The sequence below is a fragment of the Trachurus trachurus genome (assembly GCF_905171665.1).
Source record: "Trachurus trachurus genome assembly, chromosome: 4".
Taxonomy (NCBI): domain Eukaryota; kingdom Metazoa; phylum Chordata; class Actinopteri; order Carangiformes; family Carangidae; genus Trachurus; species Trachurus trachurus.
Genome location: NC_139898.1, coordinates 2,613,241 through 2,628,711, shown reverse-complemented (window position 1 = coordinate 2,628,711; position 15,471 = coordinate 2,613,241). Strand labels below are relative to the sequence as shown.

At 44.6% G+C, this 15,471-nt stretch overlaps 1 protein-coding gene across 1 annotated transcript in view; it reads right to left on the bottom strand.

Moving 5' to 3' along the window:
• lnx1 (ligand of numb-protein X 1) overlaps positions 1 to 15,471 on the bottom strand; it is a gene marked incomplete at its 5' end in the record, with an annotated part of 45,782 nt that overhangs the window by 16,422 nt on the left and 13,889 nt on the right. Inside the window, 2 exons of the mRNA XM_083970815.1 lie at positions 1,107 to 1,262; positions 5,940 to 6,193. Of these exons, the coding sequence (XP_083826941.1) occupies positions 1,107 to 1,262; positions 5,940 to 6,193 (410 nt within the window). The remainder of the gene's footprint in view (positions 1 to 1,106; positions 1,263 to 5,939; positions 6,194 to 15,471) is intronic.

Below are 15,471 nucleotides of genomic sequence, written 5' to 3'. Positions count from 1 at the left end.
TCCCATTTATTCTCACCCACTCCCACGCCCGTGGAGACATCGCTACGTCTTTATTTGTTTCCTCATCCGTTGTCTTTACAGTATCTGATCTGCCTCTTCCCTCCATTTTTTTTCTTCTCCTGTATGGATCTATCTATACTTCACTCTCCATCCTCTCCGTCTATCTTTGTCTCTCCAGCGGCAGGCAATGAATATTTAATCTATCCTCTCAGCCTCCTCAGTGATGGCCTCAGAGAATAATCTAGTCCCTGATCATTCGTCATCCTTCATTCTTACGCAACACCGCGCCCCTTCTCCTCTTCCCATCACATTGCGGTTCTACCTCAACATTAAACTATGTTCTATTTATGTCCTCTTCCACATCACCAAACCAGGGGCCATGCTGTGGGTATTGCTTTAAATACATCCAGAGCCCATTTTTTATTTTCTACATATAATTTTATGGATCAGCCATGTCAAGAACATGGCTCTCCCTGGGGACCGCTCCATCAGGTTGGGGGGAAACCTGTTGACCCTGACTGTGTTGGGATGACAGGGAGAGGGGGGGAGGGGTTAGATAGTAGAAAGAGGTGGCAGATGAAGAGAGGGACAAGAGGAGGAGATGTCATCAGCCTTGTCTCCGGTGACCCCCCTGGATCCCGCGTCTCTGTCCAGGCTGTCTGATGCTACCACTCTCCTCCCTGTCCGTCTCTAGTGATGCACCAGTGGACTTATGCAATCGACAGCTGAATTATTAAAGGAACATATGGCACTGTTACGCTGTGGGCCCCCGGCCACATCACCTCCTTGTGCAGCCGGGGGAACATCACAAGTACAGGCATTTGGAAACACACACACACACACACGCGCACACACACACACACACACACACACACACACACACACACACACACACACACACACACACACACACACACACACACACACACACACACACACACGTGTATGAGCACTCTCTCAGGAACCCTCTCCGGAGATGTGAGAAGTGCTGACACAGCAGTGACATCATTCAATCACGACTCACCACAAAAAGCACAAAACAAGCACAAAAGTGTCCACAAAAAAAGACACAGAGAGACTGATATATACTAGACTTTGATCCATACCTTCCTGTGGAACGGTGGAGTTCCTGACATTGTCTCTCTCCTCCGACGTCTCATGGCTCACTGCGTTGCCGCTCTTGGTCCTCCGCAGGACACTGAACGCCCGGTTCAACCTCCTGAAGGAGCGGCTCCTCACTGAAGACCGGTCAAAGTTTCTGACTGCAAAGGAGACAAGAGGAGAAAGAGAGGCACTTTATAGGTTACCTCGCCCTCAACATGCCTGGACAAGTCTGAATCTGCCTCCTCACAGCCAATCAAATACCCTCTCAGCATTTAGAGACCATTTAAACAGAAAACAGAGGAGCTTGTAAAAAAAAGAGAGAAGATCTGTGTTGTTGTGTCTTGTAAGAAGGAAAATCCAGGAGGCCCAGTTTGCATATAAACATGAGGTTTAAGTATTACCAGATGCCAACATTACACTATTTTATGATGAAATTAAACATTTTAAAACTTTGATAAGTTTTCAGAAATATTTCTCTCTTTATCCAAATGATAATGAGATAATCAGTAAAATTGTTTCCTAAGTATTTGATCCTTAGATGTATTTGCACACATTCTTAGGTTTCTGGCCTCCAGTAACACTAACACTGTGTGTTTCAAGTCACTCCTTGTTTGTAGTCCTACTCTGCACGGGCCGGTTCCCACCGCCAGTTTCACACTATACTCAAGATTGTCAGTTTGTGGTGTAATGCAACAGCAACGTGCCCACAAAGGCAGATTCCTGATACCTCAACTCAGCATTTCTGCCAATACCAAGCCCCAATCCAGTCACACAGCAATTTTTTCCCCCCTAAATCATATGCATACTTTAATGCATGGAAATCACTGAAATCATCTGATGAGTGAGCAGACTAATGAGTGGATCTAACTGACAAAGGAAACATGCAGCGCCAAAGAAACGGAACTGTATGTAAAGTGGATCTTAGTCCCGTCATGGCCTTCATCTCCAGTGATTCAGCAGATCAGAGTTAATCTGTAGTAAACATGGATGAAAACAATGTAGGATTTAAATCAGCTTAGCAAACGTGTTGTGTAAACGTGTTCCTCGTGGGTTCACACGTCGTCTTTTGGTGAGAAACACTGGATGCAAACTTTTATTTGTTTGCTAGAAAACCTCTACAGGGCCCCTTTAAGAAGAACAACTTGATCCAGGTTTAGTTCTTTCCATCAGTATTTTTGCTGGAGCCTCTTGTCCGGTCTTTTCCTCCGAGGTTTTATTTGTTGAGCAGCTTTCAACAGTTCCCAATAATGCTTCTTTTTGTTGTTGTGGAGAGAGGAGCTAGTGGCTGTTTAATTAATAATCTCAATCTTTGCTGAGTATAGTTTCATGGTTGCATAACCGCAGCGGTGATGTAACACACGGTGGACTCCATGGTGACCACGTTCCAAAAGAGACCTGCCCAGAGAGACTCTTGTCTGGTACTTGTCTCAGGGAACACAGAGGCTACAGGAGGCTGCAGCCCCAGCAGCCAGCCTCTGCAGCACCAACCTCCCTCCCCCCCTCCATCCCTCCCCCCTCCCTCCCTCTGCGGACCCACGGAGATGCGAGGGCTCCTGACAGCCACATTATTCTTTAAAAGCGCCAGCCGCTTCTGGAGGTGACAGCTTGTTCAGCAGTAGTGGCGCTCATGGTGGTGGTGGTGGTGTGTGCTCAGCCGTCCAGGCCTAAAGTGCTGGTACAGCGTCATTTGGTGTCCCCACTGCCTGTGTGTGCTCACGTTAGGGGGTGGGGAGAGGGAGCGGCGGCGGGGGGGCACTCATGACTGCTTCCTGCTTTAAAGGGATAGTTCACCCCAAATTCAAATTTCACTCATTATACTCACACTCATATCGACTAAGGGCTGGGAGAAGTTTCAGAGTCCTCCGTGGCTTCTCTGAGTTACAGGGGGTCTCGGCGTAGCAGTGCATGTCCATATAACGGTTGCAAATGGATATCAACTGTCTTCGTAACAAAAAGACACACCAAAAAACATCCAAATACCTCCATGCTGCTCATATGTAATGTCCCTCTTGTATTGAAGCCCCGAAATGCGAAATTGGCGAATTGGCGAAAAAAATGAAATAAGTCTATATTTCAAGCTTGTTTTGTAGCTGAAGCTTCTCGAAGCTCCTCTTCCCAGTTCGTCCAATTTGGACGAACTGGGAAGAGGACAGACCCTGGTTCGTCCAAAGTTGACGAACCGGGAAGAGGAGCTTCTAGAAGCTTCTGTTACAAACAAGCTTGAAAAATAGACTTTTTTTCGGGACAATTTTGCATTTCGGGGCTTCAATACAAGACGGACATTACATATGAGCAGCATGGAGGTATTTGGATGTTTTTTGGTGTGTCTTTTTGTTACGAAGACAGTTGGTATCCATTTGCAACCGTTATGCACTGCTACGCCGAGACCCCCTGTAACTCAGAGAAGCCACGGAGGACTCTGAAAATTCTCACAGCTCTTAGTCGACATGAGGGTGAGTAGATAATGAGTGAAATTTGAATTTTGGGTGAACTATCCCTTTAACAGGTGAAAATGAAATGCTGCAATCACATCATCAGACATTAACAGAGACTTGTATGGGCTATATTTAACCTCCCTCTCCTGCCATGTCTCCATGACTGCATAATGCGCCTGCCCTCTCCGTGACTCCCTCCCTCTGTTCCTGCTCTGTTTTCCTCACAGAGATTTTATGGATTGGGAAAAAAACAAGGCAGCAGAGCTAATTGGCTAATAGGATTTCTATCAGGGACCATTAAGGGAAACAAAGAACGTATTCCGGGTTGAGTGTTGTGTGGGTTATGCATTGTGAGTGTGCAGGTGTAAACCTACGTTTGAACATAGATCACTGGCATCTGCTTTTGACTGGGAGGTGATGCAACTGTGATTTGAAATCTCTCCACTCTATAGATTTTCAATCAGTCACTCTGGCAGACACGTGCTCCCTCTAACTGCCCCCCTCCCGCCCCCTCTCTCTCTCATCAGATCATTTCAGGGTAACATCACACAGGACTGAGCACGGCCAGAACACAGGGCCGTTGTACAGGGGAGAAAGGTGATGATAATTCTAGGGGCCCAGCGCCCAGTAGCGCCCACAAAAAAAACCCAGTAGTCTAATCTTTGTATGACTCAATTATTCTGCATAATACCCAGGGGGCAAAATCCCAGTTTTTTGGATAACAGACACGGAGCGTTGTAAAAGGTTTGACACCAGAAATGATATCTAGGAACTTCAAGGATTAAAACCTGGGTGGACAACCCGGTCAACTAGCTGCTGGAAAGCTACAGGGGGCCAAAACCCCTCTTCTTGGGTAGTTTTGCTGGCGAAATTATGTAAATGCCAATATTTAGGTACTACAATGGCATAAATAGTCATACAACTATAACATTTGACAGAGAGTATCTTGACACATAGGGGGAGGCATGAAAAAAAGATTCTGGGGTTTGTTGCAACTCGATTTTAAAGCAGAAGTGAGTGGTCCGGTCGTTTTCGCTAATGCTGCGTTCCAGGCAGGCTTTTGAAATCGTAAATTACAGCTTCAAGTCACAACTTAACTTTGTAGCGTTTCAGGCAACCCACTCGTGTTTTTCCGACCTGTTTTACCCGTGAAAGTCACTATAACGGCCACTCGTAACTTCCGACCGGTGAACTCGTACCAGATCGAACTGGTACCACTTCACGGTCGGAAAAATACGAGTTTCCTTGAACGCACCATAACAGTCCTCGTCGCTACGTCACCACATTCACGGCGTTCTTTGGCTGCACACACAGCCCTGCATGCCGTTCTCTCTCCTCATTGGATAAAAACTGTAGGATACGATAAATGTTTTCTCTTCGGCTCAGAGCAGAGCAGAGGGACTGAGAGACCCGTGATTCAGTCCAAACACTCTATGTAAGTGATTGCTGTCGGAAGATATAACTATTTAAGACTTATATTAAAACAAATATATCACTCACTTCTGCTTTAAGTATTTACCCTCAACATCCCAAAAAAGACAAAAAAAAAGTACTGTTCACCTGACAAATTCTCATGAAAATGATTATTTTTCAGCACTTTATGGAGAATATCTATGCTTAACATGTATATAGAAAACTTGAGTCCAAGATAGCCTTTCTATCTCAAAAGCCCCACTTGCTGTGGCCAACGGTCTTCTCTATCTATCTGTTCACTTTGGGGAGACCGGAAATAGAATGCTTTCTGATCATGTCAGTTAACATGTAGTTTTTCACAATAGGTGTTGCATTGTTTGGAGACAGCCTGTAGCTTTCCAGTAGCTAGTAGAAAGGCTATCTTGGACTCAAATGGAATTTTGTCTTTTTTGGGATGTTGAGGGTGTTATCTTTAAATCAAGTTGCAACAAACCCCAGAATCTTTTTTTCATGCCTCCCCCTATGTGTCAAGATACTCTCTGCCAAATTGTATAGTTGTATGACTATTTATGCCATTGTAGTACCTAAATATTTGCATTTACATCATTTCGCCAGCAAAACTACCCAAGAAGAGGGGTTTGGGCCTCCTGTAGCTTTCCAGCAGCTAGTTGACCGGGTTGTCCACCCAGGTTTTAATCCTTGAAGTTCCTAGATATCATTTCTGGTGTCAAACCTTTTACAACACACCGTGTCCGTTTTTTTGCTTTGCCCCATGGGTATAAGACCCTGACTAATACTCATAGTAATGCTGCATTAGAATCAAAACAAAGTAGACTAAATAAAAAATTATAATACATATGTAGTCTAAGAAAAAAAAGTGGAAAAGTCAGGGGGCAGGGGCCCACTTTAGTATTCCTTCAGGGGGCCCAGAATTCCTAGCAACGGCCCTGGCCACACATACACACAAACATCCATTCGCCCACTCACACTCACTCTTCTTGGTGCTGCTGCGAGCGGCCAGGCTGGTCGTGCTCCCCGACTGGCTGTTGTCCTCCATGCTGGGGTCGAAGGCCGGGTTGACCAGGCCCGGCTCGTCCGACAGGAGGGCCACGGCGGCGGAGGTGGGGCTGTCGTTGGGCAGCGTGGCGATGGTGAGCTCCGACGTGCTGTCGGTGCACTCACCCTCCTGCGAGCGCCGCTTCCTGTCCGCCGAGAGCCCATAGTGAGAGGCTCCTTTACACCTACACACACACAGAAGGTCAAAGAGGTCAGTCATACACTCAGATGCCGTGTGGCGGTGCAGGTATAATGCTGATGATGAAACGGTGACGGTGATGATTTGACACAACTGAACCGCAGGGCCGGTTCTAGCAGGCATATATGAGGGGGCAGTCAGAAATGTGAAGGGGGCATCATGTGAACACATCATGCTCCAGCACTTTTTTTTCTCCGTGTTTATAGTAACTTCATTGAATTGGGTTGTTGACTATGTGTCCAACCCCAACCTGGAGAAGTGGATTGCACTTTGTCAGACCTCTACCTTCAGACCTGTCCAACTCGGGGCCGGGGTGGCCAACCAGGGTCTTAGAGCCCAAGTTTTTTACTGTCGTAATGCAAAGAGCCACATTATATGGTGGGTTAGGGGTGCATATACCTGAAGATGTATTGCAAACCCAGAGGGGGTGAAAAAGGTGAGTACCTAAAACCCTGTAGGGGGGTCTGGGGGCATCCCCCCCAGAACAATTTTGTGATTTTAAAATGTGAGTGAAGCATTCTGGTGTACTCTGAGAAGGGGGGGGGGGGGGGGGGGGTCTACTATGGTCAAGATTTACAAAACTGAAAGGTAGTCTTATGAATCAAAAAAAAAAAAAAAGAACAGAACATTTTAGAAAAGAACAGTGTCCCTTTTTCGGCAGATTTTTGTGTTACTGCAGATAATTTTGTCAACTTGTAATATACACATTTTTTGAGTATATTAAAATGTGCTTTAAAATGTGCGCTGCCCCCTCAAATAAATGAGCCGGCCCTGCAACCGCTGTAATGAACTGAACGTTGAGGCAGCAAACGGCAGCTATGATCACAGGGGAGTGAAAGTCAACAAATTTGTGTCAACATCTGAGGAAAAGGTCACATTGTCAAGACTAATGTGAGTAAAATCCAGCATCTCCTCCAGCCCCGAGGCTTTTGTGCGCGCTGACCTCCGTCTTCTGCCGTGGGACCGCCGCGAACAAAGACCGCTTATCTGACCTTAACGCTCAAACGGAGCCTCCCTACGATACCACACAGCCTGTGAAATGAGCCACAGCAGCAAATGTTGTGGCAGAATATATTTCTCACTTTAAATTCCCAAATGCCGTTACTGAGAATGTCATATTTACTCTTGTAAAGAATTATAACAAAAAAAAGCAGTTTCTGTTGCTCACACACTTTCTTTGTGACAATTTCTGGATCACATATAGGATTGGGGGGGTTTTCTCCGAGGCTGTGAGCGCGAGCATCCCCGACAGATGATTGAATGCAAATGTAAGAAAACACTCATTAGCGGGGAGAGAGGGTGGGCAAGTGACACGACATCTGAATATAAAACAGAGATCGTCTGAATGTTCTTGAAAACAAATCTAATTCCCAAGTTTCAGGTGTCGTCATGCTGCCAACAGCAGCGCGACAACCACAACACAACACAACACTCTCCCTCTCTGTCTGTCTGTCTGTGTTGCTCGCGCACACATGTCATAAAAGGCTCCTCATGCTGACAGTATTAAATTGGGAATGTTTGTGTGTGAATTACAAATATCCCTACAGAGCAGGGTATTGTGTTGTTGGAGAATTTTTTCCTCCCATCTGTAAGCCATAAAGGCTCTGAGCTGACACTTCATCAGAGGCAGGAATAACACTGGCTTGTCTCTCTGGCTGTCTCTCTCTGCGGAGCCATCAGCACAAACATTAACTGGGTTTTAATGAGCTGGATCAAACCCAGGCTCTGCTTCGACAGTAGCTCAGAAAAACAAGAGCGGCGGCATCCATTCTCCTGTGCTGCGAGATTGCGAGACGGGGCCCACTGAATCATCCGTGACAGATATTAAGCAAAAAACAGTGGAGGTTAAGTAACGGCAAGGTAAAAAAAAATGGTGGCCATCATTACAGAACCGAGATTACAATATGGGTGAGCCGTTGCCACTCCTAGGGCAGGGGTTCTCAACTAGTCTCACTCTGGGACCCACATTTTCCCATGGTCATTAAGTCGGGACCCACTTCTATAGAATTCAAACCAAGATTTTTTTTTAAAGCCTTTAAAAACTAATTGTGCTCTTCACTGAGCAAAGTGCATTTCAGAGCACATGAATGAAACTGAGGAGGACCATGACAACTGCATGTATAGTAAGTGAATAAAAAAATATCAAACTGCACAAAATGTAGACCAACAAAACAATATATTTGACTTCTAATGCATCTCTGCATTCAGAGCATATTCACAAAAGTTAATAAATATCAAATTGCACAAAATAAAGACCCACAAAACAAGGTATTTTCATTGCATTCAGGCCACATTAATAAGAAACTCATATCTTTGCATTCAGAGCAAATGATAAGAAACTGAGGAGCATTACAACTGCATGTGTTCACGTGTCTCGTTATTTTTCAAAATAAAAGACATGTCCAACATCAGATGTGCATTAAATATTATTTACTTTTTTGACCAGCTGTCCGCGACCCATCCAGAACGGGTCCGCAACCCACTTTTGGGTCCCGACCCACCAGTTGAGAACCACTGTCCTAGGGCACCACATGACTGGAGGCAGCATTTTGTCTCAATAACAGAGCTGTCTGGGCGGGTCATGCACTCTGTCCATATTTCATAGGGAAAATCATTTCATCCTGAAGTGGGTTCTATATCTCACTTGTAGCCACGAGTCAGGCTCTCAGTTAGAGACAGCATTACACAAAGCTGAAGTACCTATTGATCTGATCTGAGCTCTGTGACATAACACCACCTACAGTGCATGTGCCTCCGCATGCGTGTGTGTGTGTGTGTGTGTGTGTACCTGTGTGTGCGCAACGCCACTGTGAGTTCATTTAGTTAGTAAATTGAATGCTATCAAGCATGTCCATGCACCAACACACCATTTAGTGAGTGAAGTGGTTAAACAGAGCAGTATTTCAGTCAACAGCAGCAAGAGGACAGGACAGGGCTGCAGTCTCTATACTCTTATATAGGCTTTCCTTAGGTTACTCACTAGCAATTAGAAGAATTGTACAGCTCATATGTCTGTCTGCAATTGGCTAAGATAAGACAAGCAGCAATCAACAGTCAATATAAAACACAAGTGATAAATATAAAGTAATGGAGAAAGAAAGTCCATTCCAGCAGTGCATACAGACAGAGAGACATACAGTATGTGTGTCACCTGAACCACGTCTTATTTTATATAAAAACCACTGCTGGGATTAAACATTGACATTATCCCACAAAAACTGATTTATAAACTCTTCCTGAGTTCAAATATTCTTGCTGTGTTCTTTAGGAATAAATATGAACATGTTTTCTTTGCATTATTATTATTATTAAAGGTCTGAAAAGACTTTGAATAAGACAATATTTTTGTTGTTTAGACTAGTTTAGTCATTAGCCAATAAAAGCTCTAAATGACCTTTTTTTTTTAAATTTTGGGAGAAATGTTGTCGGTAGTTGATAGAATAAAACAAACTTGAATTTTACTCAAACACATACCTATAAATAGTAAAACCAGAGATACTGATCATTTTGGGAGTGGTCTCTTAATTTTTTCCAGAGCTGTTATGTACAGTATATATTGAGAGAGAGAGAGAGAGAGAGAGAGAGAGAGAGAGAGAGAGAGAGAGAGAGAGAGAGAGAATCATGGAAGACACTATATAGAAGTGAATAACTCTGTACAGATATAATATTATTATACGTTATGCACACTAAGCACAATATAATAGATAAACAATATCATATATATCACACCTGTTCTGTTATATTATCTCACCAATACCACAGACACAGACACACACTCTTTTGATGGCACCACTGGTCCCCCGACTGTGCAACTGAAGCCTGAGACCACATTCCCCTGTTTCACCAGGGCTGGTGGGAAATGGAAAACCACAGTCAGTCAGTGGAGATGGGCAAATACTGCTGAATACAGGTTCATTCACTCACATAAATCTCACAGACCACCCAACATTTTTTGAAGAAAAATGTCCACCCAAGTATTAATGAATGCACACTACACAAAGAGCTGAGAGCCGGAGTGGCTGCCATGGCTGCAGATGATCTTAAGAGCTTCATTTCTCTAACATGTGCTGTGGATAAAGATGATAAAAACAGAAGGATATATTTAGAGCTGTCCCACCGTGGGGAGCAACAGATACACGTTGTAGTTTTTGATAAGTCTCCGAAACATGAAGGCCTGAGTCTCTGAGACAGCAGTACTCAGCCGTTGTTTAGTGCACGACTGCTTTATTAGAGGCTTTGTCTCTCGCTAATTAAAATCTCCTTCCTCCAGGGGATAAGAGTTGCAGCTGCTTAGACTTTTAATGTTTTGGAGTTTTAATGTAAAGGGTAAAATATGTGCTGCCTGAGGTTACAGGCAGGGAGGCATGACAGAAACCCCTTGTCTTTCTCACCGGGGTGGTCTCTGAGCTCTGGAGCCAAGGTAAGCGAGCCAATTAAATGTGCACATCTTAGAGGTGAAGTGCTCGCACAGACACACACACACACACATTTCCCCTGCTTATTTTCTTTCTTCTTTTCTCTCTCTCACAAACAAACATTCTCTTATGCTTAATGATGGAAGTGCTTATGCAAAGCCGTCCCTTACTTGTGAAGCGCCATTTTTCAGGGGATTATCAGTTTAAAGGACGCTCATTAGCGCTGCGATATCCCTGTCTTGGTCAGCACAGCCTCAGTTATCACATCATCTCTCTAAACCCGGGGATCTTTTGGTGAGATAAGGAGCCAAGAGACCAAAACATCCTCAGCTCCCTCCTCCTCTTCCTCCTCCTCCTCCTCCATCCGTCTTTTCTCCAGTCCTATATAACAATCGCCCGTGATGCTTTCGGAGACGCGGTGGTCGTGCTGAGTCGCCCTGGCTGTGACACAAACAGCCTTGTTCTTGTGATGTGAAATAAACACCAGCTCACAACTCATCAAAGCCTGTGAGATTCTCCAATCCTCTTTAGGGGTTGAGTGGATTATCCTTACTAACCCAAATACTCTCTCCGCTCCCTGACAGGCACGGACAGTCATGTTGGGCCACACTCCGCATACAGCCCAAATTACCTCCGCTGAGGTGACAATTCCAGGTCAGACAGCCAGTGCTGAGTGAGTCTCGGTGCATATTCTCACATGTGTAGCTACCACACTGTGTGATCATGCAAACGGCCTGGAAGCTCAATCAGTCTCATTTGTGTGGTTATACAGCCAGCTGACCCGCGCACAACCCACAGTTTAGATGGTGTTTATGAGCTGAGCTCTTCTTTCTGTTCTCCCTACTTATTAACTCATTGAGTGCCACTGACGTATATATACGTCAATCAGCAACTGCAGGAGAAGTAGGAGAGCAGGCATCACTCTGCAGAGTAGGACTCCTACTTGTTGTATTTTAGTTGTTGTTGTTCTTTTTTTTTGTTTGTACAATGAAAAAAGATGTGAAATGAAAGTTTCAGATGTCTTACATGTTTTTGAAGCCAAAATTAAAACTGATAAATCACTGTTTTTCTTGAGAGACTCTCTTTCACAAAAATGCATTTTTCTCAGCTTTCTAGAAAAAAGTGGTCTTTTTGGTGCAACTATAGCTAGGCTCTATTCAACTTAAGATATATAAAGAATGGAACAAGGTACAAACAAATGTTTTTTTCCCTAGTTCAATAGAGAGTCTCCTCTTTCCTTTGAGCTATTTGGTGTTTTCAGAGTCATAGCACAAAATATTCTGTGGGTCTTGAAATATTACTCAAAATGCCCCGAAACGCTGGCACCAGGCACTGACCATTTTATAAAAGGGCTGGCACTCAATGAGTTAATCTTAAAGTTGTTCCTGACGGGTTCAGACTCGGATGCTCTTCAAAATAGACCAGCAGCACACTGACACACAAGAACCCAGGGGAAAATGAAAGAAGCTACGGTTGCATTGAGAGCCCCGAGGTAGCTCGCAGCTTCTTTTTTTTTTCTCCCAGGAGAAGGTATGGAATACAACAGGTGTGTGTGATACAAGGGAGAGAGGATCTGAAAAGCGACAAGCGAAGACACAGCTGAGGCGCCACTCAATGAATTCTTAGTTTCTCTGATCTATTAGTTGGGAGCACAGAAACATCCACGTCCCTGTCGCATTTTTTGAGCTAAATAAAAACCATTTTAATTTTCTGCACCAAATGCCTGTGGACAAAAAAAGAAAACAGAATCTAAATTTATATCAAAAAAGAGAAAATTGTACAAATCATAAGAGAAGCCAGGAAGGCACTCTATTCCCAGCTCGACTCAATGTCTTGTTCCTTTCATATTAAATCCAAATAATGATAAGAAAACCGTCTTTAAAGCCCGGAAATGTGCCATGGACCTTGGCAGGGGCGGCACTCCTGAAAGAAAACTGTCTATCATTAATAGCTTTTGGCTCTTAATGACATAACTTTATTTAGACCAGACTGGGCAGGGACATACCCCCCCTCCTCTCCCTTCCACACAACAAACACAGTGCTCTGGGGAAGCACCTGTGGCCCGTCACACAAAGCAGCTAAACAACTCTCCACTAATTGAATTTATGTTGATAGATGCCTGAATTAAACATTTGCCCTTGATTAGATTAGTATATCAATTACTCCTTTATCACACACTTGTTTCGCATGACAAACGCGTAAAATAAAGTTTGATCGGGAGGGGAAAAGGTGGACTGATACAAATATATATGTATAGAGAGAGAGAGAGAAGGGGAGAGAGGAGAGAGCGACATAAAGACAGAGTAATCCAGTTAATGATGAACTAGAGGAGTGTTAATCAGAGGATGCGCTGGTGTGTTGATTGGATCCGCCTGCTGTGAGGGGTAATCCCATCTGCTGCATGAAGAGGGGGTGAGACCGCAGCCAGAGGGGACACTCTCTGCTGTGGGAGGAAAATTTTGGCTAAGCTGGTTTCCAGAGACAGATCTGCTAAATTGAAGTAGGAGGCGAGGTTTAGTTGGGTGTGACTTCTCACTGCCTTTGAAGATGAATGCATACAGAAACTAAAAGTGAATGTGTACAGCGGCCCACACAGCACATAAATCCTGCTTTTGTGTTTGAACTTCTCTGTGGCTCGGCAGGTTTGGCGTGCTTCATGTGTCTGGCTGCGTGTTTACGTGCGCATGAGGCTTTGGCCGGCCGCTCCAGCCACCACAGCATCGTGTAGCCGAGTCAGCCACGGCTCAAACTCTTGAGTCATGGTTTTTTTTTTTTTCAACCGATCAATATGTGCGATCATCAGTTGAGCCCTGACCCCCATGATCAGACTGGAAGGATGTTTATGCAGAAATGTACTGTGTCAGTGTCTGGTTTCAAGCGAGAGGCCAATCTCACCCTAGCTTTGTCAACAGAGAGGAGCGCAGGAAGCACTAGAGCTGATTTATTCACCGCTCTCTGAGCTGGATTCTCTGTGCGCTAATGCACCTTACACATGTCCACCTCACCAGTGGCTGTTTTCCAGCCCTGCAGTCAAATACTATGTGTACATTTCTCTCCCCTCTGTGGTGCAGACAACTCCAACTGTAATTCCCTCTACACTACAGTACATGATCATAGAGAATCCCCTCTAGGCTGCTGTCCCACATTGCTCTTGGCACCTTTTAGCCTATATTTCTCACTCTATGTCACACTAGCCCTTGGCAGTGTCCTGGTTTTCTCTACGTCCACGTGCCATGGTACAACTGCCTGAAACGCAGCCAGGGCCGGTCGGCCCAACCCCAAGCCCTGGCAGTCAGCGGGGTGCCGTTCACGTGAGAGATTAACTTGCTGCTGGCTCCCGGCTCCGCAGGCCACTCGTATGGAAGCCCTCCTACAGATTAGCCTGCCGCGGTGCAGACAGTAGACGGCTGAAATGATTCCACGTTGAACAGGTCGAGTCGCACAGACCCTAAACAGCAGCCAGACGCAGAAGTTAATAGACGCCTGTTTTCACAACACACCTGTCCTCAGTGATGTGGTTTAGAAAGTAGGGCTCCGATGTAAATGATCCTGCCCAGACATGACAATGCACTGCATTGCGGGAAAAAAAAGTACAATACATTTAGGTTGCACTGACTGTAACACAGCTCAGTCCCATCTGGAAAGCACCGTTGCATTAGTGGTGTGCATCTTCACTGGCTTCACGATTCAATTCGATTACGATTCATCAGTCTATGTTTCGGTTCGATTCGATTATACGATGCATCTCGATGCATCACATTCTCAATTTTCTACGTTGCCACACATGGCTTTTTCATTATTTAAAGCAGAAGTCAGTGGAATACTTGTGTTAATATAAGTCTTAAATAGTTCTATCTTCCGACAGCAATCACTTCTATAGAGTGTTTGGTCTGAAACACGGGTCTGTCAGTCACTCTGCTCTGCTGTAAGCCGAGGAGAAAACTTTCCTTGTATCCTACAACCTTTATCCAATGAGGAGAGAGAACGGCATAAAGGGGCGGTCCTCTCTGTGTGTGCAGCCAAGGGATGCGCGTGAATGTGGTGACGTAGGGACGAGGGCGGGGACTGCTAACTCCATCTGCTGACAGGAAGTTAGACAAAACCACCGGATCACTTACTTCTGCTTTAACATAATACGGTAGTCAGATAAATATGATAACTTTTTATTAACATAAAATAAAATAGAAAATATCATTTAAATGCATTTCCACAATACAGCAGCTTCCTTGGAGTCTGAACACACAAAGAAAAAGAAAAGGTCAAGCCTACTTAAAGGTGCACTTGTTCATTTCTCAAAAACAAAAAGTAAATCTTGGCACTGTGCTTTCCCTGTATGTGAACAACATCATCAAACCTGAATGAACTATTAAACTATAAAAATCGATTATGTGACATAACTGCATGGATTCAGAATGGTCCCATCAAGAATCTCGATGCATCTTTGAAACGATTATTTTTGGCGCCGCTGCTTTGCATGCAGGCTGGACCACATGTCCACCGCGCTTCAACAGAACCACATCGGTAAAGAAGGCCTCGCTCAAGTAGACACGTTGACCTGCTCCTCCCTGCTCCCATGAATAAATGAATACATGCATAATTCATCCGTTCTTTTGCGACTGTATATTTACACATGCCTCGTGCACACTTCAATTATACATAGTAAAATGTGTGTTTTGCCGCGTAGCTTCATGCTATTTGTTTTATGCGAGCGCTACGTCTTGTGTGTTTGTTTGTGAGCAGCCTCACTGTGTCCTCTGCATGCGTCCTTGCTCCATGTTTTGCTTTCATGTTCGATTGTGGATGCGGTGCACACACACACTTTCGCACTGTTGTTCCTTGTAGACTTTTT